General features: G+C 38.7%; 1 protein-coding gene across 1 annotated transcript in view; it reads right to left on the reverse strand.

The window, feature by feature from the left end:
- The window catches only part of KCNH5 (potassium voltage-gated channel subfamily H member 5), a 403337-nt gene that overhangs the window by 61766 nt on the left and 314043 nt on the right, over positions 1 to 27528 (reverse strand). The window contains exon 10 of the mRNA XM_061429074.1: positions 24498 to 24694. Within this exon, the coding sequence (XP_061285058.1) occupies positions 24498 to 24694 (197 nt within the window). The remainder of the gene's footprint in view (positions 1 to 24497; positions 24695 to 27528) is intronic.

A 27528-nucleotide genomic window follows, 5' to 3' on the forward strand; every position in this document is an offset into this window, starting at 1 on the left:
ATAAAATTAAAAGAAAAAGATATCTATGCATTGTTCCAAACCAATTTAAATTGGAATCTCTAAGGGTGAGGCCCAGCATCACACTTTTATTCAAAGCTCCCCAGAATGATAGTGATTCTGAGTGCAGCCTGAGTGGAACTCCACTGCATTAAAGCACTCCAAGATCCCAGCTTCCTCTGTCAAGGCAAGAGTCAGAAATCTGCATCAAAAGACAAACTTGCCTTTACACACAAACCTCCAACTTGGCCTCACTGCTAAGGCCAGGATGGTCCTTTACCACCCAAATGTATCTTGCCTACATTTATTTCAGAGGAGTAAATATTTGGATTTTTCCACTTGACTCCATCTCCAACTTGGTTAATTAACTTAATTAAGTCAGTTCCCAGAATAAAATTGATGCTCAAAAGAGGTTTTTTACTTCATTATTATTTTTCATTCCCTTTAACTTTTTGTCACATAGTAGTTATTCAACATATATTTGTTGATCCACATGTTTGTGGATCTCTGTCTTCGTCTGTTTGGGCTGTTGTAACAAAAATGACATAAACCAAATGACTTATGTAGTTCTCACAGTCCTGGGGGCAGAGGGGTGCAATATGGAGATGCTAGCAGCTTTTGTGTCTAGTACTTTTTCTGTTTCATAGATAGTCTCTTCTCTATGCCTTCACGTGGTGGAATGGGGTGAGGGAGTTTCTTGTGTCTCTTATTGTTTTTTATTTTTATAACTAATTGAACATTTATTATTTGCAACACTCTGTTTTGCCCTACCAAGTTTGTGTTTGTTTTTCTTTTTTTTCTTTTTAATTTTTTTAATTGGAGTATAATTGTTTCACAACATTGTGTTAGTTTCTGCTGTACAATAATGGGAATCAACTATATGTTTACATCTATCCCCCACTCTTGAGCCTCCCAGCATCCCCCCATTCCACACCTCTAGATCTTCATAGAATACTGAGCTGAGCTGCCCGTGCTATACAGCAGCTTCCCACTAGCTATCTGTTCTACATATGGTAGCGTATATATGTCAACGTTACTCTCTAAGGCCCCTTTTATAAGGGAACTAATCCCATTCACATGGAACACAGCCTTGTATAACTCAGTGAAACCATAAACCATGCCATGTAGGGCCACCCAAGATGGATGGGTCATGGTGGAGAGTTCTGACAAAACAAGGTCTACTGGAGAAGGGAATGGCAAACCACTTCAGCATTCTTGCCTTGAGAATCCCATGAACAGTATGAAAAGGCAAAAAGATAGGACACTGAATGATGAACTCCCCAGGTTGGTAGATGCCCAATATGCTACAGGAGAAGAGATGAGAAATAGCTCCAGAAGGAATGAAGAGGCTGAGTCAAAGCAGAAAAAAACACCCAGTTGTAGATGTGTCTGGTGGTGAAAGTAAAGTCTGATGCTGTAAAGAACAATATTGCATAGGAACCTGGAATGTTAGGTCCATGAATCAAGGTAAATTGGAAGTGGTCAAACAGGAGATGTCAAGAGTCAACACTGATATTTTAGGAATTAGTGAATTAAAATGGACTGGAATGGGCAAATTTAATTCAGATGACCATTATATCTACTACTGTGGGCAAGAATCCCCTAGAAGAAATGGAGTAGACCTCATAGTCATCGAAAGAGTCTAAAAGTGCAGTACTTGGGTGCAACCTCAAAAAATGATAGAATGATCTCTGTTAGTTTCCAAGGCAAACCATTCAATATCACAGTAATCCAAGTCTATGCCCCACTAATGCCAAAGAAGCTGAAGTTGACTGGTTCCATAAAGACCTACAATACCTTCTAAAACTAACACCCAAACAAGATGTCCTTTTCATCATAAGGGACTGGAATGCAAAAGTAGGAAGTCAAGAGATACTTGGAGTAACAGGCAAATTTGGCCTTGGAGTACAAAATGAAGCAGGGCAAAGGCTAGCAGAGTTTTGCCAAGAGAATGCACTGGTCATAGCAAATACCCTAGTCAAGGCTATGGTTTTTCCTGTGGTCATGTATGGATGTGAGAGTTGGACTGTGAAGAAGTCTGAGCACCGAAGAATTGATGCTTTTGAACTGTGGTGTTGGAGAAGACTCTTGAGAGTCCCTTGGACTGCAAGGAGATCCAACCAGTCAATTCTGAAGATCAGCCCTGGGATTTCTTTGGAAGGAATGATGCTAAAGCTGAAACTCCAGTACTTTGGCCACCTCATGCAAAGAGTTGACTCATTGGAAAAGACTCTGATGCTGGGAGGGATTGGGGGCAGGAGGAGAAGGGGATGACAGAGGATGAGATAGCTGGATGGCATCACCGACTCGATGGACGTGAGTCTGAGTGAACTCCGGGAGTTGGTGATGGACAGGGAGGCCTGGCGTGCTGCGATTCATGGGGTCACAAAGAGTCGGACACAACTGAGCAACTGATCTGATCTGATCTGAATAACACAAGAGAAGACTCTACACATGGACATCACCAGATGGTCAATACCAAAATCGGATGGATTATATTCTTTACAGTCAAAGATGGAGAAGCTCTATACAGTCAGCATAGGGAACCTACTATATAGCACAGGGAGCTCTTCTCAATACTCTGTAATGGCCTACATGGGAAAAGAGTCTAGAAAGCAGTGGAGATATATATATATATATATATATATATATATATATAACTGATTAACTTTTCTGTACAACAGAAACTAACATAATATTTTAAATCAACTATAAAGATACAAATTCTTTGTAAGAAACAAATTCTTTAATAATAATTAAGTCCAAATACTAAAAATCAAGTTTAAAAACTGCTATCCAACTACAAAGCTACAGTCATTAAGACAGTATGGTACTGGCACAAAGACAGAAATATAGATCAGTGGGACAAAATAGAAAGCCCAGAGATAATCCATGCACCTACGGACACCTTGTCTTTGACAAAGGTGGCAAAAATATACAATGGAGAAAGGACAATCTCTTTAACAAGTGGTGCTGGGAAAACTAGTCAACTACCTGTAAGTGAAACTAGAATACTTTATAACATCATAAACAAAACTAAACTCAAAATGGATTAAAGATCTAAACGTTAAGACCAGAAATTATAAACTCTTAGAAGAAAACATAGGCAAAATACTCTCTGATATAAATCACAGCAAGATCCTCTATGATCCACCTCCCAGAAAATGGAAACAAAAATAAACAAGTGGGACCTAATTAAACCTAAAAGATTTTTCACAACAAAGGAAACTAAAATCAAGGTGAAAAGTCAGTCTTCAGAATGGGGGAAAATAAAAGCAAATGAAGCAACTGACAAAGAATTAATCTCTAAAATATACAAGCAGCTCATGCAGCTCAATACCAGAAAAATAAATTTCCCAAATAAAAAATGGGCCAAAGAACTAAACAGACATTTCTCCAAAGAAGATATACAGATGGCTAACAAATACATGAAAAGATGCCCAACATCACTCATTATTGGAGAAATGCAAATCAAAACCACAATTAAATATCATCTCACTCCAGATAGAATGCTGCTGCTGCTACTGCTAAGTAGCTTCAGTCGTGTCCAACTCTATGCGACCCCACAGACGGCAGCCCACCAGGCACCCCCGTGCCTGGGATTCTCCAGGCAAGAACACTGGAGTGGGTTGCCATTTCCTTCTCCAATATGTGAAAGTGAAAAGTGCACTCAGTCGTGTCCAACTCTTAGTGACCCCAAGGACTGCAGTCCACCAGGCTCTTCCATCCTTGGGATTTTCCAGGCAAGAGTACTGGAGTGGGGTGCCATTGCCCCAGATAGAATGGCTGCCATCAAAAAGTCTACAAACAATAAATGTTGGAGAGAGTATGAAGAAAAAGGAACCCTCTTACACTGTTGGGAATGCAAACTGGTACAATCACTATGGAGAACAGTGTGGATATTACTTAAAAAACTGGAAAAAAACTGCCATATGACCCAGCAATCCCACTTCTGGGCATACACAGTGAGGAAACCAGAATTGAAAGAGACACATGTACCCCAATGCTCTTTGCAGCACTGTTTACAATAACTAGAACATAGAAACAATCTAGATGTCCACCAGCATGTGAATGGATAAGGAAGTTGCGGTACATATTCACAAAGGAATATTACTCAGCTATAAAAAAAGAATGCATTTGAGTCAGTTCTAATGAGGTGGATGAAACTTCAGCCTATTATACAGAGTAAAGTAAGCCAGAAAGAGAAATACCAATATAGTATATTAACATGTATATATGGAATTTAGAAGGATGGTAATGACAACCCTATATGCAAAACAGCAAAATAGACACAGATGTAAAGAACAGACTTTTGGACTATGTAGGAGAAGGCGAGGATGGGACGATATGAGAGAATAGCATTGAAACATGTATATTACCATATGTAAAATAGATGACCAGTGCAAGTCTGATGCATGAAGCAGGGCACTCAAAGCTGATGTTCTGGGACAACCCAGAGGGATGGGGTGGGGAGGGAGATGGGAGGGGGTTTCAAGATGGTGAGACACATATACACCCATGGCTGATTCATGTCGACATGTGGCAAAAACCACCACAATATTGTAATGTAATTAACCTCCAATTAAGATAAATTAATTAACTTAAAAAACTGCTATCCAAATGTTTACCTCTATATTAACTTCTTTATTTCATATGAGCTTTGAATTCTTCTAATCTCAAGGAACTAAAGAGAAAAGTAAGAATCTCAGGGTTTCATTAGTAAAAAACAATCTTGCTTTATTAAATATTAATTTACCCTTGTATAGCTATTGATTTTTTAAAACCCTTTTTGCTCTACCTCACTTAACTTCTCCTAACAATTCCCTGAGTTCTGTAAAGATATTCATATAAGTGAAAAATTAGTAGACTTTCTGAAGACGGGTTTTGGTTCCAGAACTGTTATTCACCATTTAATATTGAGAGGTCTTGGTAAGTTATGTTGCTTTTATAGGCCCTGTTTTCTCATTTATTAAATGGAGATATGATCCCTGAAGGATACATAAAATATTGCACTTTAAATAGATTCCTAAACTTCAAGAGCTACAAATGTGTCAGATATTACAACTATTTCAATTTTAAAGATGAGCAGACTGAGGCACAACAGGTTAAGGTGGCCACTCCATATAAAAAGTAAATAAGAAATGTTACCTTGGTTTAAATATAGATTCTCTCATTCTTAGTCAATAATTTTTTTTTCATATTACCACAAATACTCTCAGAACATGGCCAAATGGACTTTTTGACATCAAACCAAGTAAAAAAAATAAATCTATGTCTATTTATATCTATCTATATCTACATATAAAGAAAGAGAATCAGGATTTTGGGGAAAAAAATCAAGTAAAATATCACAGCTTTCAGAATGCCTAATTCAAAATCTGATTTCGAATCTAAAAGACTCTTAGGTGCAATGAATGGAGAAGGAAGGAACTGAGATAAGTAACCAGGAAGAATGTAAAGGGTATGTCCTTCCAAGGACATATTAATATCAACAGACTTACACAGTTTAGTCTTCTCCTCTACATTTTGTTTTGACCTGGAGTTTAGCAGAGAGTTCTTTACCACTTGCTTTCCTATAAGACACTTATATTACACAAATTGACAGCAAGAGTGAAAGTCAAATTGTCAGGCTTTTAGTGTACAAAAGTGATCTTGCATGGCAAATCAATTCAGTAGCTGGTTACTCAGTTTGTCTATGAAGATCACAGCTCATAATGCAGAAAGTCTTAAAAAATCACTTATCCCCCCACCTTAAGCCCTGCGTTGTCCAAGACGGAGCAGCAGTAATGTTACTTGTAAAGAATGACAAGCTGTCCTCATGTTACGAGTGGTTGTCATCCTAGACAAGGCAACTTTAACCTAAAATCAGTATTGAGTCTGACTTTCCAACAAAAGCAGTATTTCCTCAGAATATTTAACATCGTAGGGAATGTTCTAAAGCACCAAATTGGTCAACTCTCTAAACAAGGATGATTTAAAAGATCTATATGATATATAATTTAAAATGGGCTTCTCAGGTGGCACTAGTGGTAAAGAATCTGCCTGCCAGTGGAGGAGATACAAGAGATGTGGATTCAGTTCCTGGGTTGGAGTAGATCCCCTGATCAAAGATTCCCTGGAGTATGAAATGGGAACCCACTCCAGTATTCTTGCCTGGGAAATTCCATGACAGAGGAGCCTTGCAGGCTATAGTCCATAGGGCCACAAAGAGTTGGACACAACTGAGCGACTGAGCACACAGCACATATAGTTTAAAACTTTCAGAGAACCAATCACATGTATTTTATCCATTTTTATTTAAGCAATCATTGGAAGAGGATCTTTGGTTAGAGCCAGTGGCCAGAGAGATATTTTAAGACAAGGACTGCAGGGAATGAGGATTGGCCAGGCGGCAGGTATTAATCACAGAAGCCCAAAACAAGACAGACAGACAGGACACTAGTCAGTGCCCTGCTTGTCACGTGGACCAGATGTCCTAGTGTAGACCTAAAGTGCCAGAAATCTCTGGGAAGGAAATACTGCACACTTGGAACCATGCACAATTCCCTTATAGCAGCCGTTTCCCTCGTTACCCTTAGTGTCGGAAGAGTCTTCACTCAGAGTCTAAAGACTTCATCTTCTCCATCTCTTTTCAGTAGGGAACAAGGGATCACAAAGGCTGGTCACAACCCTGGGTAGGGAGTTGCCACTTCAGCAATGGCTTTCCAACCATGCTGGCATGTGAATCACTTGGAGTGAATCTTCCTGATTCAGGGCTAATGTACTAGAAAGTCCACTTGATAAAGCTCTGAAGCCACAACCTCCAAACTGCTTTATCAGTAGTAATAGTCATAATTCAATAACTCGATTGGTTGCAAATATGAGTTAGACAAAGGGGTTTTTATATTTTAGATCCTTCAGACCTGTACAACATTCCAAAAGATGCTATGGTCAACAGAAGAGTGGGTGTTTCTAAGTTCCAAAAAGCTACATGGAGAATAAAGCTTGGGGAGTAAGGGTAGAGGCAACACTAGAAATTTTAGAAGGTGGTAGGGAGACATGACGGAGAAGGCAATGGCACCCCACTCCAGTACCCTTGCCAGGAAAATCCCATGGATGGAGGAGCCTGGTGGGCTGCAGTCCATGGGGTCGCTGAGGGTCGGACATGACTGAGCGACTTCACTTTCACTTTTCACTTTCATGCATTGGAGAAGGAAATGGCAACCCACTCCAGTGTTCTTGCCTGGAGAATCCCAGGGATGGGGGAGCCCGGTGGGCTGCCGTCTATGGGGTCGCACAGAGTCGGACACGACTGAAGCGACTTAGCAGCAGTAGCAGCAGCAGGGAGATATGAATGCATTAAAGGGAAAAATTATAATTTTTTTTACAACCTGTCTCTACTGCAGATTTTTATGACATAAGCTCCTCTTCAAACAATTCTTTAAAAACTCTAACCTCTTTAAACTTTTCTTAGAGACATTATTATGTTCAGTTCAGTTCAGGCGCTCAGTTGTGTCCAACTCTTTGCGACCCCAAGAACCGCAGCATGCCAGGACTCCCTGTCCATCACCAACTCCCAAAATCCACCCAAATCCAAGTCCATTGAGTCAGTGATGCCATCCAACCATCTAATCCTCTGTCGTCCCCTTCTCCTCCTGCCCTCAATCTTTCCCAGCATCAGGGTCTTTTCCAATGAGTCCACTCTTCCCATCAGGTGGACAAAGGATTGGAGCTTCAGCTTCAACATCAGTCCTCCCAATGAACACTCAGGACTTATCTCCTTTAGGATGGACTGCTTGTATCTCCTTGAAGTCCAAGGGACTCTCAAGAGTCTTCTCCAACACCACAGTTCAAAAGCATCAATTCTTTGGCACTCAGCTTTCTTTATAGTCCAACTCTCACATCCATACAGGACCACTGGAAAAACCATAGCCTTGACTAGACGGACCTTTGTTGGCAAAGTAATGTCTCTGCTTTTTAATATGCTGTCTAGGTTGGTCATAACTTTCTAAGGAGTAAGCGTCTTTTAATTTCATGGCTGCAGTCACCATCTGTAGTGATTTTGGAGCCCAGAAAAAGAAAGTCAGCCACTGTTTCCACTGTTTCCCCATCTATTTCCCATGAAGCGATGGGACCAGATGCCATGATCTTCGTTTTCTGAATGTTGAGCTTTAAGCCAACTTTTCACTCTCCTCTTTTACTTTCATCAAGAGGCTTTTTAGTTCCTCTTCACTTTCTGCCATAAGGGTGGTGTCATCTGCATATCCGGGGTTATTAATATTTCTCCCTGCAATCTTGATTCCATCTTGTGTGTCCTCCAGCCCAACGTTTCTCATGATGTACTCTGCATATAAGTTAAATAAGTAGGGTGACAATATATAGCCTTGACGTACTCCTTTTCCTATTTGGAACCAGTCTGTTGTTCCATGTCCAGTTCTAACTGTTGCTTCCTGACCTGCATACAGGTTTCTCAAGAGGCAGGTCAGATGGTCTGGTATTCCCATCTCTTTCAGAATTTTCCACAGTTGATTGTGATCTACACAGTCAAAGGCTTTTGGCATAGTCAATAAAGCAGAAATAGATGTTTTCTGGAACTCTCTTGCTTTTTTGATGATCCAGCAGATGTTGGCAATTTGATCGGGGAATATAAATCCGTGTACATGATAACTATGTTCAATCCTCTTGCAAATAGGATGTACTCCAAATATTGATTCACTCATTTGTCAAACATTATTTGAACAACACATATAAAATGCTAGTAGATGCTGTTGCTACTAAGTTACTTCAGTTGTGTCCGACTCTGTGTGACCCCATAGACGGCAGCACACCAGGATCCCTTGTCCCTGGGATTCTCCACGCAAGAACACTGGAGTGGGTTGCCATTTCCTTCTCCAATTCATGAAAAGTGAAAAGTGAAAGTGAAGTCATTCAGTTGTGTCTGACTCTTAGCGACCCCATGGACTGCAGCCTACCAGGCTCCTCCATCCATGGGATTTTCCAGGCAAGAGTACTGGAGTGGGGTGCCATTGCCTTCTCCCTAGTAGGTGCTATGATTACACTATTCACAATCTTTGACCTCAAGTAGTTTACAATTCTGTGAGAACAATGGACTAAATATAAGGAGTATAATAAGTATACTAAGTACTAAGCTCAAGGAGTTACTTCTTTAAGTTACCATGGCTTTGATGCAAAAGCACCTCATGCCCAGATGACACAGGTACCATCCAGGGTATAGGTGAAGTTCACTTCAATGGCCCGGTCTGCCACCTATCCTGGAGAGAGAACTTCCCTGAGCTGTATTTTTGACTAGGGACTTTCTCTAATTCATGAGTTGCTCTTTTTAAATGACAGTTCTCTCTTCCTGCATTTCTTTTAATTAATAACCCTGTGGGATGTTTTTCATTAAAAATGAATTTTACCTTTACTATGAAATGTCAAACATGAATAAAATGAGCAACTTTTTCTTGCAGAGAATATTAAAAAAAGAAAGATATTAATTCACCTTTACTTTGACAAATTTGACTGGTGGAATGAGCTTGTTAAAGCAATATATCTCATTCTTCCCATACCAGAGGGCTCTCTATTATGTTTTTTCACAAGCAGATGAATGGATGCAAATAATTTCTTTTTAGTTAAGTCCTTCAAAGATGCCAGAATGTTAATGGCAGGTGAAGCTAAAATTCTTATGGAAGCAAAATGTAGTTGCCTCTTCTAAAAGAAGTTCAAATTTGAATTTGCAATTGAAATTTAGCTCAAGGTTCTAATAAGAGTAGACTTAGCTCTTGGTTTATAAAACTATGAGGTTAATACTAAGCACAGATTAGAAAAGTTCTTTTCTATTTTTCCCAGTGCTTCCCAAGTGTTTCCCATTAAGTGAAACACATTTATGTAATAACTGTTTCTATATCCACAGGGTCATAGTTAATAGGACAGTATTTCAATAGATTGCAGAGTGCTCGGACAATCAAATTTTATAGATAAAATTCAGCATGAGTTTAGAACCGTTAGCTAAAGTACACATTTTAGATCAAGTTAAATTGGTAATATTAATCTTCACACACACACACAAAACAAAGCGTGGAAGTGTGTTCATTAACCTACATTAGAGAAATGCAATTCATGGGTTAAAAGGGCCAGGAGCTATGCTTGACATCACAACCCCTGCCTGTTCTCTTAACATGTATCATTAGCAAAATCATTTCCTCAAATGTTAGGGACCACAGCTGAGATTTTAACTCTAACAGAGGTTATGCATGCTGAATATGTGAAGTTGAGAAAAGGTAGAGCTACATGTTGTTTAGGGTTAACAGAAGAAAGTAGGTATTTCTTTGGGGAAAAGCCAACATTATAAGCAAGCATGAAGGTGCTTATTTCCACAATTCTCAGTTTATTCCATTACTGCATATGAAACTCGTCACCAGTACATATTATATTTGGCTTTAAGAGGGGGATTCTACTTTCTAAAGAGATCAGATCTAGGTGTCTTGCTAACATCATTCTTATTTTCATATCACCAGTAACTTACAGATTCCAGTAATACTGAGAGTAAAGGTTGACCTTTTCTTTTCTTTTTTTTTTAGGAAGATAAATTCCTTTGGTATCTTTATTTTTTTTTAATTTTATTTTATTTTTAAACTTTACAATATTGTATTAGTTTTGCCAAATATCAAAATGGATCCACCACAGGTATACATGTGTTTCCCATCCTAAACCCTCCTCCCTCCCCATACCATCCCTCTGGGTCGTCCCAGTGCACCAATATCGTGCACTGAACCTGGACTGGCAACTCGTTTCATACATGATATTACATGTTTCAATGCCATGCTCCCAAATCTTCCCACCCTCTCCCTCTCTAACAGAGTCCATAAGACTGTTCTATACATCAGTGTCTCTTTTGCTGTCTCATACACAGGGTTATTGTTACCATCTTTCTAAATTCCATATATATGCGTTAGTATACTGTATTGGTGTTTTTCTCTCTGGCTTACTTCACTCTGTATAATAGGCTCCAGTTTCATCCACCTCATTAGAACTGATTCAAATGTATCCATTAGAATTTTGAGAGGGTCTTGCATACCAGTCTGGCACAGACACTTATGAAATGCATCCTTATCAACATCTTCATCACCATCATCATCCCCATCAATACCACTAATCTCCACTAAGACCCCCATGGGTTAGTCTCTATGCATTTAACATTTGCAAAAACCCTATGAGGAGGGTACAAGACTCTACGCCCCATGAGGACAGGAAACTATTCATTTTATTCACTCCTAATATTCCTGATTTACAAAAGTATCTGGCACTTAAGAGGCACCTCTTGCATATTTATTTACTGTTACCTCATTTCATAGATGTACAAACAGATATACTAAGTAGACTCATGTGCCCAAGATCACACTCTTGAACCCAAAGCTGTTCTCACAAAGATAGATCCTGGAACATTCCCTATGAAAGAGCATAGATGTCCTTTGACTGTGGGTATAAACAAAACTGCTTTTAGTTCTGAATCGGGTGAAAGCTGAGGTCCACTTTCCCCCCCAAGTTCTTTAGGAAAGATAGAGCCACGTGTTTGGGACATATTTTCCGTTTTTCTCCTTTCACCAAAACAACTAAAGATTCATCCTAAATTCAGTGCCTACTGCTGGCAAAGAAAGAATTCAGGTACCTCTTGGAGAGTCCCCAATATTACCATTTTCCCTTAATACTTTTGGACAGGTTTTACTCAGTTAAAATATATCTGCTCAGAGTTACCCCATGGCAAGTCTACATTTTTTTTCTTTAATTTCCCAAGGAATGTTTTTAAATTCTCAAAAATGTAATCTTTGCAAATTCCTATTAAAGATGTATTCAAAATGATCCCAGTAGTTATCAGAATATTAAAAAATATGAAATTGGATATCTCTTTTCCTGATACTTTACTCTCAGTACTTACTCCCCCATGGGTATCGAGCTCTGCTGCCAGAAAGGGAAGCAGCACACAGTGCTTCAAAGTAATGAACTCTGCAGTAGCACTACTCATTTGATCAACGAATGTCAGGGGAGTGCTGGAGCACAAAGAACAGTCGGATGTAGGGGATAATAGACATTTCTCTGTTTTCAAGAGCTTGACAGTCAATGTATGGGGACAGGGCATCTGTTCAATACATATAGCCCTCCAAAATAGCATACAGTAAACACTGAATAAATGACACAGTGGTGGGTGGTACAGGAGTAAAGAGAAGGAAGAGGTCCTGTGGAGCTGGAGTAGGTGGGGAGGCCCATGGAGAAGGTGAGGGCAAAGCTGATCCTTGAGGACGGAGCGGAAGTCACAGGATAGGTGATTGATTGCTTTTATAAAACTGCAATTCAAGTGGCACATATCTTTTTCCTTGTAATATATTCTTTTCCCAAGCTCTCCTGTATTTGTCTAAATCTTGATGATTCCATTATCCCATATTTTAAAGATGTGATCACAAATTTTTAGTTTTGAGAAAAAAAGCCTATTATAATTCAATAAAGGAATACTTTTGCCCTTGTTCTATATTTAAAAGAACTAGTTTTTTGCTGTATGAATTGTTATACTTTGCCTTTATTATAACCCTAGTCATTCTTTTTTTTTTTTTTTTTTCCTTTCTGGCCACATAGTGTAGCATGCAGAACTTCCCCAGGGATTGAACCTAAGCCCACTGTAGTGGAAGCATGGAGTCTTAACCACTGGACCACCAGGGAAGTCCACCCTGCTCATTTATTTTAGCTTGACTTTATTTTGGTGGTATTAATTGCATTTCTGATATCCTTTCATCAAAATTAATCAGCTGCATCTTTGACAAAGTAGAACACATCTGACTGTTGAATACTTCCACTGTCTGAAATCTACACAAAAGTATCAGTTTTCCAATTTGGATATATTTTTCCAAAGAGAATTTGGACAAAATGAGAAAATGCCTGAATGATTTAAAGCTTTATGGCAACAGTTATCCATTGGTTTCTACTATTTGGATATTTGATCACGGAAAATGCAGAGGTGCCTTTGCTTTCAGAAAAAAAGTGATGTGTTTGTTTTATAAAGTTCAAAAACTGGAGATCCAAATCTCTTATATCTTGTTATATAAAGTCAGCTTACCCTTCAAGCATCAGATACACTTTCGTATAATTGCATTTGTTGCAAGTCTTTTCTGTTGACAGACTTGCTCTGATTGAGGTTTTGCATTTTTAAAGTCTCTCCCTCTGCATTGTTTGAGCTTCATTACTGTCGCCAACCTCCATAGAATTTCTGGTTCATAATTAAAACATCCATCTAAAAGGAGCATGCCAAGTAGAATGGCCTAGGAACATAAAATAGAGATTTTTCAGTTTGGCAAAACTACCAAATTCACATCTACTTTCATATTTTTCTCACCAGAGCAAATGTCCACATTAAGTCCTCTTTTTGCAAGCTCTTTGGAAAAGTCAGCTGCATTAGAATGAAGGTGATCAGGCCTTGTCACGCAGTTTTCTTTGCTCTCAATCCATACCCGTTCCAAGGAGCCTACAGATAAAAGTCCTCCTAGTGTGTGATTTCAGTAACAAGCCACTTGGTGACTGCCAGGTGTGAAAATGTTGCTATTAGCAAACCCGCAGTCAGCCTCATTTTTATGGAGTCATAAATCCAGCAGGCTGGATCTGATGTTTCATGCTCACTTTTTGCTCACATAACAGACCCTTCCCCATGTGATAGTATGCCTTACAGTGGCTAAGTAGGTCATTCTACATCCTGGTGTCTGAATTCCCAAGCATTAGGAAACACTATTTTCTTACTCAGAAGGGGCACAACGCATCTTCTGGTCACAGTAAACTACTTTCAAGGGACCTGTGTTACATGTCACCCATTTAACGCGCTGGAATTACGATGCAGTCCACAACCATACCCAAGGCAGCTGCTAAGGCATCTGCTGAAGGAAGAAAGCAAGTTCCTGGACAAAGTCCAATGCCCCACACCACCTCTCTTTGCTGCCTGCAGGGAAAACTGAGTGCATTTTACATGCAGATTTAGCAGGTACAGTTTTTATTCTGCAGTTTCCATTCCATACTGTGAACTTCCTAAGGGACAGCACCTCTGCTGAACTTCTGCAGATGACATCACTCCCTAACTGTGGACACAGAATGAACCTCTGTAAAATTAAACGCCAGCTTCTCAAAGTGTTGGGTGAATCAAGTATAACCTGATTTAGAAAGAAGAGGCAGAAAATGAAGGATTTTTTCCAGGAGAACCTAGCCTCTCCGGGTCATCTGAGTGTCTCTGGCTATTTAGTAGAATGACTTGATTTGATTCCTTTGGGAAAAGATAACTTGATTGGAATGTCAAAATCTGTGACATGCACCTCTGAGCTGAGGAAAAAAATGGACATTCCAAGACGGCAGATTCTATTTTGGTCAAAACAATCAACTGTTAAGAAGTAAATCTAACCACAGAGCAGCTCTCTATTTTCTCATTTGCAAAATGTATACAATGCTTTAAAATTCTTCGTTTTATAAAAATTGTAATGTTTTATTACAATATTTGTTTTACTTTATTGGAAAAAGTCTGAATTCACAATAAACATCTTGAAACTAGACCCTTCTCAAAATATTACAAACCTACTTCTCAAAATCAGTGTGAAAGGCTTTTGAATACATGACTTTTGAGCTCTCTATTTCCTCAGGTACAGAAAAGGCTGAGTCAATAGATTTTACTTGAAAAGTGAAGGAAAAAAATCCCTACAATAAAAGCTATATCATCAAGTTCCGGTGTTGTCTTGGGGATTGAGGAGGAAGGAATTCCCACAAAAGAACTCTGCCTAAAAATTCATTAAAATGCGGATCCATAAATAGATCCAGATTTGGTATTTTACATTCAACCACATACATTGACTTCTTTTTCCGTAAGAGAGAAAGAAAAAGAAAATACAATAGGAGAAATTGCATGCATACCAAATTTAAATAAATACCAAAAGGCATTAGGGAATAAAAAATATGTGTATTTCAGCCTTAATACTAATAAAAATCTTTGCTTTTACATTCAAAAGGAGTATTTTTCTTTAAATGAAGATGGCATGATATAGCACTGGGCTTTCTGTGGTCCCTTGTCAAATATTAATTTCTGAGAATTAAGAATGGTAGGTATATTGGAAATGAACAATCTGGCATCCAGTTATGATGCTTCTAGAAAGGCATTACTGTAAGGCAGAATTCAGCTTTAAAATAAAACAAATGATTGTTTCAAGTGATTGTTGGCTACTTTGAGAATTCCCAAGAAAAATAACTTATAAAATATCTACCTTCTTTTATTATGTTAGTTAAATACTCTTCTGTCTACAACAAGTTTATTCATTTCATTCTTGTTTACTACTAAAATACACACTGTTTTGCAATCAGAATAAATTCCAGTGTTGCAAAAAGTGGTCAAAGGACAGCATAATCTTCTGGCAAGTATGTTGATAAATTATTCAATCTAGCCCCCTCTGAAACTTGAGAAACTCTGTCTTTAGCTAATGCTTTGGAGGCACCACTGAAGAGCAACGGATCTGTGAACCTATGTCCTGGTAACTAAATGTGGGCAAGCTTCTTTTCTGTCTGGAAGCAGACCAACATAGAGCTCTAAATAGAAGCAGCTTAAAGGCTCAGAGGACTACATAATTAGGTTTCTGCTTCATCTAAATGCACATGACAAACTTCTGGAATTGCTGAAAGTCCAGTCCTTTTTACCAACATCAGTGAAATGAGAGCTAGCTTGGAGTTGGGAAACCAAGGCTGGGGCCTCAGGACAGCTACCAGCTCTGTGGCCCCAAGCAAGTCATCTCATCTCTCTTTGTTCACTTCCCTATAATGTTGATTTGAAACTAAAATGAGATAATGCCTGTGGTGTGCAAACTACATCAGTTTAGAGGTGAAAGTTCTACAAACCACAGCGTGTAAGCAGAGCAACTGCCAGCAGAGCCAGCAGTTCACAGTGAATTTGCAATCCTGATATTTAATTGAGGTCATGAGAGTTATAACAACACTCTACTCAGATTCAAGTGTGGTGTGCAGATTCTTCAAAGGAAACTGCAAAATTAAAAAAAAAAAATGTTTGCTCTTCAAAGTTATTTAGAATGAGATTAAGGCACTGTCCTGGTAAACATAGCCCCTGGCATCAGGTGATCTTAATTCATTCAACAGTGATGTTAAAATTGCTTTACTATCCTGAGAACACTAGCATTATACAAAATCTACAGACATAAATGGTTAGAAACTGCAGCTGGAAGTTAACTGTAATTGTGATTTAACACTAATTGGTAATGGTCATTTTCATAATCCTATTTCATAAGGCTGTTTGCCAAAGTTGTCAAGGGTATCATTTGCTTCTCAGAATGACCAAGATTATTCTGTGCTGGGCAGCATGACTGATTCACATTTCACTCCTTCAATTAGCAAGCACTACAGGTACTATTCTGGTCACTGGCAATAAAGAGATTACAGAAAATATCTTCTTTAGGAAGCTCATTTTTCTCTTGAAAAAACAAAAATGTAGATAGGAAACCAAAATATCACAATCTGCTGTAAGAGAAGTAAACACAGGTACTATATAGAATACTTCAGAGTTTTATATATCTTTTGCTTCAACTGTGGACAATGTTTTCCTAATGTCTTTTTCATAGGATTAAGAAATATGGATTTGTGAAATGAATGTGATCCCATATTTTATCTAGCAGATATGGGCAGGAAGGGGGCAAAGAAGGTAGTGAAGCTGGAATTCCCATTATCACATTTCCAAACTATTTCTTCAAAGATGCCAGTCTTGACTATGAAAATACCTGTGGGCTACAACACATGCACACCAATAAAACACTTTAGACTTGTTTGATATCCCATTTCAGAATGTTTTCCATCCACAAAAGGTAACTGCTGTAGAGATGCTTCATTGCTCATGGAAAAAAAGGCATTCTGTGCCACTGGATTTCCCATTTTAAGAATGCTGTCTGGAAAGAAACACCATTACTTAGTTCTGAGCCTATGATAATGCAAGAGTGAGTCTAAACCACTATTTCTTAGCACTGGCACATTAAAATACGGAATTGGTACTGTGCTTATCCATGAAATTGCCAGTTGGCTTCAACTGCCCTCTACTTAAAAACAATGCCATCTGTGGAGGATTCTGGCTTTATGGGGTGAAAAGAACACTACAGGTACCTCTATTTCTGTTTTTCCAATTCAGCATTTGTGTTGATCATTCTTGGAAATTTTTCTAAATTTAAATGAGAATCCTTTCTCATATTCCTGTATTCCAAGTGCAAGAACATTTATCAAGTGTCGATAATTATGCACTTCCCGGGGCGGGGTGGGGAGGGGGTGGGGAACAATGCTGAATACTGATACTGTTGAACATCCCCAGTAATACAGACCTATTTCAGCTGTAACTTTTGATTTTAGAATATTTCTAAAAATTACTCCTTCACATTTAATTTAAAAAAAATAGGATTGTTATGGACTGAATTTTTCTTATCTGCCTTCCCAATTCACATATTGAAACCCTAACACCTAATGTGATTATACTTAAAGGTGGGATCTCTAAGGAAGCGATAAAGGTTAAAAGAGGTCATAAGAGTAGGCCACTGCTCCAGGGAATTTTCTTTTTCCTTTTTTTATTGTGGTAAAAGTTACAAAGTATAAAATATACTATGTTAACCATACTTAACTGTACAGTTCAGTGGCACTAAGTACATTCACATTATTGTGGAACTCTTCCCATCATCAATCTCCTGAATTTTTCCCCTTCCTAAACTAGAACTCTGTCCCCATTAAACACTAACTCCCCACTCCCCCTCTCCATCACCTTTCCCCTTTCCCCATCAACCCCTGGCATCTAAAAATGTACTTTCTAACTCTATGAACTTGATGATACTAGGTACCTCATATAAATGAAATCAAACAATATTTTCTACTTCATACATCATGCATATATATACACTGTATAAAGTGGAAGTTGCTCGGTCATGCCTAACTCTTTGTGATCCCATGGACTATACAGTCCATGGAATTCTCTAGGCCAGAATACTGGAGTGGGTAGCCTTTCCCTTCCCCAGGGGATCTTCCTAAGCCAGGGATCGAACCCAGATCTCCCGTATTGCAGGTGAATTCTTTACCAGCTGAGCCACCAGGGAAGCCCATACACAATGCATAGCAGTGTATATACATCAATCCCAATTTCCCATTCCATCCCACCACTCCACTTGGTGTCCATATGTTGTTTTTTATGTCTGTGTCTATAATTTTTATAAAAAGAGACATCAGAGAGTCCACTGTCTTTTTCCCCACACTCAAACACAGAGTACTGGCCGGCCATGTGAGGACACAGCAAGAGGGGAGCCATTTGTGACCCAAGAGAATTCCCACCAGATACCAACCCTGCCAGCAGGGTTGATCTTGGACTTCTAGCCTCCAGATCCTGTGAGAAAATAAATTTCTGTTTAACCACCCAGTCTGTGTAATGTTGTTATGGCTTTCTGAGCAGACTAATACAAGGGTTAAAAAAATATCATTGAGGTGTTTCAGATTACCCTGTCTTGAACTAAAGGATACAGAAGTGTATGGTAAAAAGTAGTATCAACCAGAAGCAAGAGGAGTCTCTGAGGCAACATGGAGGCATTTCTTTGCAACTACAACTAACAGGCAACCATCTGTTTGGCATTGTTTTTTATCAATATCCAAAGGGCTCCCCTCCATGAACAAGCCTCTAAGGGTCCTCTCTCTAATTCCTCCAGCAATGAGTTGTGACAACACCTGTGAAGAGTTGCCACCAGGGATGCTCATTATGGACTCAGTGCCCAGGGATTTTACTGGAGTTTAGCCAATAGGTATCCTCTGTCTGGCACATACTAAAATTCCACACTCCTTGAAGGAAAGCAGATGTCCAGCATGAACCATATTGTTTGAACAAACATTAGGCATAGTGAGCTACTCTTACCAGTCAAAGTATTAGAAACCATCTTAAAATTCAAGTTCTCAAATGCCAGCCAAGGGCCCACTTTAGAAGCAGGACTTTCGAAGTCTAGCAGTCATGCCTGCTGCATTAACTCTGTACACAAACAGTAAACATCAGTGTATAACAGGAGGCAGAATGAGCAGAAGTATGATGGCTACTTTTATTTTATTTAATATAAATTTATTTATTTTAATTGGAGGCTAATTACTTTACAATATTATATTGGTTTTGCCATACATCAACATGAATCCTCCACGGGTGTACACATGTTCCCCATCCTGAATCCCCTTCCCTGATGGTTACTTTTAAAGTCTGATTAGAATTCTTTAAAATTTAGATATCACCTTCACTGGTTTTGCTGTGTGCCTTCTGGGCCTATAACTGAGTGCCAGTCCTCAAATTAATAAAAGAATTTAGTCATTCCAGGAAATGGTATCTTAGATTAGTAAAGGAAATAATCTATGAATAAAGTCAGAAAGTATGGCAACCTTCCTCTGCTGCTCTCCTATGCCTTTTCTGAATATGTTTAAATTTACTGGCAACTATAGAATTGCCTTATTATTACTGAAAACTATATACCAATCAGTCCTTTTGCTCAACTTAGTCCAGTTTCTGACTTTCATATTGGGGGTGGGGAGGGGGGTGGAGCAGGGGTCCCGTCTTAATCCCCAGAAGTCTGGTAAAGCCTGTGAAACAGGCCTCATTCCAGAAGAGTTGCTTTAAATGCACAAAACAAAATACATGGTGTTGCAAAGAGAATATAATGAAATTCAATTATCAAAATATTAAAAGCAATTTACAAAACAGTAATCTATGTGCTTTTTTATTAACACAATAACACATCTAGCAGCAGGTTTAATAACTATCATAATTATGAAGCACTGATTAGTATAAATATTTCAGGATGTCTTCAGCAAAAATAATATGCTATGAAAACATAATCTTTTTTGGTACCACTAATAAAACCGTAGTTTGGGATCAACCTTCATAATTGAAAGAAAAGCTAAATTTCACTTAGAAATTAATAATGTAATATTTTTTCTCATCCACATTTACAAGATTCAGGTAAAAATTTCCAGCTTCTAGTATCATAAGATCAGAGGTTCATGAAATCATTCCATTCAGTTCACAGATTGTTGACCAAGGGCAGGTAGACCTGTTTTGTTTGGGATTCCAAGGCAAATACAATCAGAGTAAGTAGCAGCTTCCCTTCCACATCTGGTATGAGTTCTCCGGTCTTCACAGACACGTAGTCTTAACTCCTGTGTGCTGTCTACCTGACTCCTTATAGCCACCTCTTCTTTTGCTTTGTTTGTTTGGATTTTGTTTTTGTGTGCATCCACCTCTTATATATGGCATTTTCCATTTCATGATAACCCTCTATGTGGGTGGCACTTAGCAGAGATTTGTTTTCTTATAATAAAGGGAGAATTCTATTTGCATACCTTCTGCCATTCCCATCTGACTTGCAGACTTCCACTCAGCCATTGACACACTAAGGCCCATCAGAAGCTGCCTGTATTTATAAATAAAATTTCACTGAAGCATGACTAACCTCATTTATTTACATACTATCTTTGGTTGCTATGGACTATATTGGGTCCTCCTAAAATTAATATGGTGAAGGGCCAATCCCATCAATATGATGATATTTGAAGAGTTTGGGGGAAATAATTTGGATTAGATGAGGCCATGAGGGTCCTCACAGAGAAGGCAATGGCACCCCACTCCAGTACTCTTGCCTGGAAAATCCCATGGACGGAAGAGCGTGGTAGGCTGCAGTCCATGGGGTCACTAAGAGTCAGACACGACTGAGCGACTTCACTTTCTCTTTTCACCTTAATGCATTGGAGAAGGCAATGGCACCCCACTCCAGTACTCTTGCCTGGAAAATCCCATGGACGGAAGAGCCTGGTAGGCTGCAGTCCATGGGGTCACTAAGAGTCAGACACGACTGAGCGACTTCACTTTCTCTTTTCACCTTAATGCATTGGAGAAGGAAATGGCAACCCACTCCAGTGTTCTTGCCTGGAGAATCTCAGGGATGGGGGAGCCTGGTGGGCAGCCATCTATGGGGTCGCACAGAGTCGGACACGACTGAAGCGACTTAGCAGCAGCAGCAGCAGCAGCATGAGGGTCCTCATGATAAAATTTAGTGCCTTTATAATTGGGCTTCCATGTGGCTTAGACAGTAAAGAATCTGCTTGCAGTGCCTGCAGTGCAGGAGAGCTAGGTTCGATCCCTGGGTCAAGAAGATCCCCTGGAGAAGGGAATGGCTACCTAACTCCAGTATTCTTGCCTGGAAAATTCCATGGACAGAGAAGCCTGGTGGACTACAGTCCATGGGGGGCAAAGAGTTGAACACAACTGAGTGACTGGCACTTTTACTTTCACAAGAAGAGATACTAGAGAAATTGCTTCCAAACTCTCTGTCCACCACATGAGGGCACAGCAAGAATCAGATGTCGCCAAACCAGAAATAAGAGTCCATACTGGGGAACCAAATTGACCAGCACCTTGATCTTGGAGTTAACCTCCAGAACTGTGAGAAATAAATTCCCATTGGTGAAACCACCCAATCTATGGTGTTTTGTAATGGCAGCCCAAGTTAAGACAGCTAATATCATGCTATAATAGGAGGGTTAAGTAGTTGAGACAGGAACTATAAGGCCCTCAAATATCTTGTCCTTGCCAGAAAAGTTTGCCAACTCCCTCTCTAGGTTTTGGATGAAAATATCAGTTACAATTCTAGCAATTTTATATTGAGGGACCTAACAATGGTTAGTGGGAGCTATGTTTGCATAACAAGCATCTTGTTTCTCTTTAATGGAGATGGAAACAAGCAGCTCCTGCTATCACATTCCTCCTACTGCAGCCACTGAGAACTACACACTATAGAAAACTCCCCACTGAGACACCTTAAGTGCTTATGTGGCCAGAGCTATAAATCTAAGAAGGCTGAAAACCTGGGTCCCAAGTATGCTTCCCCAACTTAGTAGGAGCACACTCTTAATTAATGGTTATGATAGCTAGAAGACATCAATGGTATGCTAAAGACAGAGACTTGACTCTGTAATTCACAACGAATATTCACTTCAAGAATGCTTAAAATGGTAGCAATAAGAACAAAATTTTTTTGTTAATAGTTCAGTGGAGAAACTATTAGTGGAAGCGTGTCTGTGGGATATTGTTGTGGGGGGAAAAGTCAGGTATTTGAAAAACAAAAGCAACACAGTATAAACTAAAGAATATGGGCTTTAGAACAGGCAGAGATGGATTCAAACTAGGCTGTGACCCATAATTTATTTGGCATCCAGTTGTCTCACTCTCAGAACCTCAACCTCCTCATCAATGAAACGAAGATTATACTGCCTCATTTGCGGGTTGTTGATATTTAATTCGATTAATTATATGTAAACTATGTTGAATAACATGGATATAAAATAGACTTTCAAAATGGTAGCTCTTCTCATGAATCACAGGAAGATACTGTCTCAGTTTCTCTTATTTATGAAAATACTTTTATCTGAGAACAAAGTGACACTGATGAGAAATACACCTGACCTGACATTCAAGTTATTGACACCATTCATCAATTACAGAAGGGCAGGAAATATTTTTTAAAAACAAGCAAACAAAAAACCTGACACACATTATAACAAGGAACAGGTTATTAAGGGAAGAAGTCATTTGATTTAACTCACATACCTACAGAGGCAGGTGCACAATTCCTGGGTCCCATTAAAAAATAGCACAAGTTTTCTGCTCTACTTCTATGCCTGTCAGAGATAGACATGCTACTATATACACTAGGCTCTCATAACCAATGTGTGTGTGTGTGTGTGTGTGCGCCCAGACACGTGTGATATGCATGTGCTCAGATGTTTGAAAGAGAAAAAAAGATGATAGAGCTTTGTGATTAACACATTTTGAAGAACTGAAGTTTATTTTGTCTTTATTACCCCTCTTTGAGGGATGCAATCATTTACATTACATGTATATCACTTGGTTATTTAATACTAATCCCTCCCATGTGTTTTGAAGGGAAAACCACTGCCCCTTTTTCCCACAAGAATACTATAAACATCAGATGAGATAATGTATAAACAACAATACTTAGAGGAAGACAGTGACAAATAATATCTGCCCTGAGGACTGTAAGCACAGATCCAGGTTGTGGTAAGTTTGTAGTATGTGGGAAGATTCTAAAACTGGCAAAATGTATATTGGGAAGATTTAATAAGATATGAGTTTCAAATATCCACCAGGCAGCCTTGTAGAAGAGGCATTTGTCACTGGAAAAGGTAGAGCACAGAGTGAAGAGACATATTTCTGTGTAATAATAGACAGGACTCCAATCTCCCCAATGAAGGAGCAGGTGCTCTGTTTATCTCATACTTGGCACCAGTCTTCCAGGTTAATCATTACCTTAAATCTCAATCTCTTACAACATTCACACTCACCTGTCAGCTCCTTGAGCATAAAGACTGTGTTATTCAGGCCTCGTGTTCTCTATAGCTCTTTACATTTTCTCTTTCAGGTTGTGGATGCTCAATAACTATTTGTTAACAAAATATAAACTGAAACTGCTTTTCAAATATAAATCAAATGTTGTGACACTAGCACGAATATGACTCCTGCAGTCTTATCCCCTCTTAGAACCCTGAGTAGAGAATTATATTGATTTGCTTATGCTCCTTTCTATGTTGATGCAGTATAGATGTTAATTTGCCACTTGGATTGATTTTTTTTCTCTATGTTAACTAGCAGGAAGGTTCTATTTAAGGGGTTGGTGGAAGGGAAGGCTTGTTATTTCAAAATACTTCACTGCAGACAGGCAATCATCTTAGATGAAATTCCTTAAGTGCAGTTATCCAAACGTCTATTTCATTCTTGGCAATAAAAGAGTCCTCACCAATGTCCAATGACCTATAAATCAGAGCTAGAAGAATTCTTTATGCAAATTAAATTTGTGCCACACTCATCAATAAAAAAGAAAACAGCAAGAAGATTAATTTTGTAGCAGCCACACAAAGTAAAGGATTCCTGTATCTATTTGTAGGATATGTCAGTATGGCTTATTATTTTTTGAGATAGTGTACTTTGAAAGAATTAATGAGAAATGAGCTTTATGAATTGATTATTAAATGAGAGGGAGGGGGTAAAGAGAGTCAGGAATATAAACTAGGCAACCAGTTTGATTAAACTTAGAAGCTTTAAAAGACTCACATAATAAACTAAGGGACACTGATATTAATTTTACAGCAGTATTATAAACCCCAGGAATTAACTAATTATAGCACAGTTTGTTTCTCCTCAGGTCCACTTTTCATTTTACATTTAAATAATAGATATTCAAACCTTTATCCATGTATTCAGGGTTTTTATCACTCCTTTAAAAAGTAAGCAAAATAAAAAGAAAGGGGGAAAATTATGTCACTTTACATTGATGGGAATGTACTACTACAAAATAAAATCACTATACCACTCTTTAACTAATAGAATATAATATATTAACCCTCTAGAGGCTAGTAAGTGGAAATGGATCCAGACAACTTACCCGTTTTCTTAGATTGCAAGTGAGAGTGAGATTCCTTGAGAACGAGTTTGCAAAAGCTGTATAAAAGTCCAGGACTTTAAGCAAGGCTTCTCGCTTGATGATGTGGAGGTCACAGTATGTCAGTGCTCGGACGTTGGCACACGCGTGAGCAAGGGTAGTTTCCTTCCAGAAGATGTCTCCAAACACATCCCCTTTCCCTGGAAAATAGTTAAGATACATACATTCAAGAATCTACACTAGTTTTTTTTATCCTTGTCATGTTCTTTTTTCTAAATCAGTTTCATATGTTACTGATCACAGAACATAATTTAAGGTCTAAGTATGCAACACCGCATGTGTACATACAACAATGTACAACACTTTCATATAATATGTAAAGTAACATCATCCTAGATTCAGTCTTTAATGGAAATCTAGAGTGACGTGAATACATGAAATCCAACAGAGAAGCCAAGAACCTCATTTTAAGAAATAGTTTCATTACTTTCTGCCGCCTTAACTTTTCCCATTCTGACTAAAAGGAGCAAAGGTGACTTCTCAGTTTCATCTTTTCTTCTGCTCCTTCTGGTAGAAATGACAGTAAAATGCAATATGCAAGAACCTCCTGTTATAGCTTTACAAATCTGGAACTGACTGGACACGTATTAAGCATAAATTATTCAGCACCTAGGGCTTGTGCTGGAGGCAAACAAAAGCTCACCAAGACTGATTCTCCAAGGATGCCTTTCCCTCTTCACACAGCTAAACCTCATGGGCAACTTCAGAGCCCCTGGAGAGAGCTCCATTTCATAATCACGGAGCCTAAGAAACTAGGCTGGGTAAAACACAGAGGCCCAGATTTGCTGTGTCATAAACAGTTCCATGAAGAGTGCTGCACTGTAGTCAAATGTGGATGTTAAAATAATAGAACACAGAAATCAACTGTTTACTTCAGAGCAACACCCACTGGTGATCTGAAATCAACAGTTCACCATCCTGAGTCAGGAGTACTCAGTTGCCCAAACACAGGGAAACAAGGAAGCATCAGAATAAGTGCTAAAAGGTTTTCCTGCTGAGGCAGTTCCATAAGTGCCCCCGGCTTGTGAAGGGCCATCAACTGTGTTCTCCATTCTTCTGCAGGAAAGAGAAGGTTTTAAAGTGGAAAAGATGGAGAATATATCCAGGAAGGGAAAAAAAAATCTTTCTACAGTCACTCTTCCAAAGATTTATTCCTTATGTACCCTAACCACAGAGATAAGTGAAGATTAAAAAGCTCTTATCATGAAGTTTAAAGTCAGAACTGACAGGAACTAAGGAAGAAGAAAGATGCCTTATAACACTTCAGGTGTCAGACCAGCAGAGAGAAAAGATAGCATGCAACCAGATAAAAATAAGAGAAAAAGAGAGAGCGAGAATAAGAGAGACAGAAAGAGAGGCTGAGGTTAAGTGAGATTATGGATTCTTTGATCACCCCACACAGAAAGTTTGGAAATCCTTATAGAACCTAGAGCCACTCTGGGATGGAGAGAGAAAACATATATATCACTGAGGGGGTAGTTAAAACCACTATGTGATAAAATGATCATCATAAAACAACCATAATAGATATTTAATAAATATTGAGCAGTCTCATTTGTTTCCAGATTCTCGCAACACTTCCTTTTTAGTTAGTGATGATGACCTTTTAAGCTGCTGATGACAGCTTAACTGTATGACAGTCATATATTTGTTCAAGGAAAGATTAGGGACCTGAGAGCCAAATAAGATGTCTGGGGTGATACAGCATCAAAACAATCCAGGGAGACTTTAGCCATAGAAATTTAAAAGATAAACCTTACCTCCCATCAACACAGATGAATTTTAGAGCTCCATTTTCTTTAAACTAGCAATTCCAATTATAGGTATTTATTCCAATTGCATTATCTGAAGTACCGAGTTCACTGAAGTGATATTTATAATTGCCAGAAAGGGTATAAACAAGATAAATGTGAGTAAAACTAAATAAATAAATAAATAAAAAAGAAAGGTCTATGGTCAAAGAAATGTACTTTTCCCTCTTTAAAATGATGATTTATTAAGTAAATATTGATTTCCTTAATGCAAATAAAGTTTATATGAAGTTTAAAAAAAATAAAATAAATAAATAACTGATGGATTATTATGCAGCCACTAAATATCATAACTTTTTTAAGTGACAGCGAATTTGCCTCAGCACTGGAGTCAGTGTGTCAGTCTCATAAAAATGACAGAGAAATGTTCACATTATGTGAAATAATAAAAGCAGAATATTAAATCATACATACAGTACTATCTCATTTTAGGCACCCTCTTCTTCCCAGAAACACACACAAAGCAAATGTATCAAATAGTAGGTTTTCTTGTAAAAGGATAATTGTTGTTCAGTCGCAAAGTCGTGTCCCACTCTTTGCGACCCCATGAACTGCAGCACGCCAGGCTTCCTTGTCCTTTACTAGCCCACTCTGGCACTCTTGCCTGGAGGGTCCCATGGATCGAGGAGCCTGATGGGCTGCAGTCCATGGGGTCGCTGGGAGTTGGACACGACTGGGCATCTTCACTTTCACTTTTCACTTTCATGCATTAGAGAAGGAAATGGCAACCCACTCCAGTGTTCTTGCCTGCAGAATCCCAGGGACAGTGGAGCCTGAGGGGCTGCTGTCTATGGGATTGCACAGAGTTGGACACGACTGAAGTTACTTAGCAGCAAGTTTACTCAGACTAATATCCATCAAGTCAGTGATGTCATCCAACCACCTCATTCTCTGTAGCTCCCTTCTCATCTTACTCTCAATCTTTTCCAGCATCAGGAAAAGAGTTGGCTCTTGAAAAGAGCCATTGAGTTGGCTCTTCACATCAAGATAATGGATCAGTTTTACTACATCTTTTAATTTTTTAACCAGAAGAAATCAACTATTATATTATTATAGTCCCCAGTGTTATGGAAATAACAGGACTTTTAAAGGGCTGCTTTGAGCCACTATTATGATTCCTTTTCCCCTCTTGTCATTGTTACTCTTTCTATACTGGGTTTTAC

Source organism: Bos javanicus, chromosome 10 (genome assembly GCF_032452875.1).
Source record: "Bos javanicus breed banteng chromosome 10, ARS-OSU_banteng_1.0, whole genome shotgun sequence".
Lineage (NCBI taxonomy): Eukaryota > Metazoa > Chordata > Mammalia > Artiodactyla > Bovidae > Bos > Bos javanicus.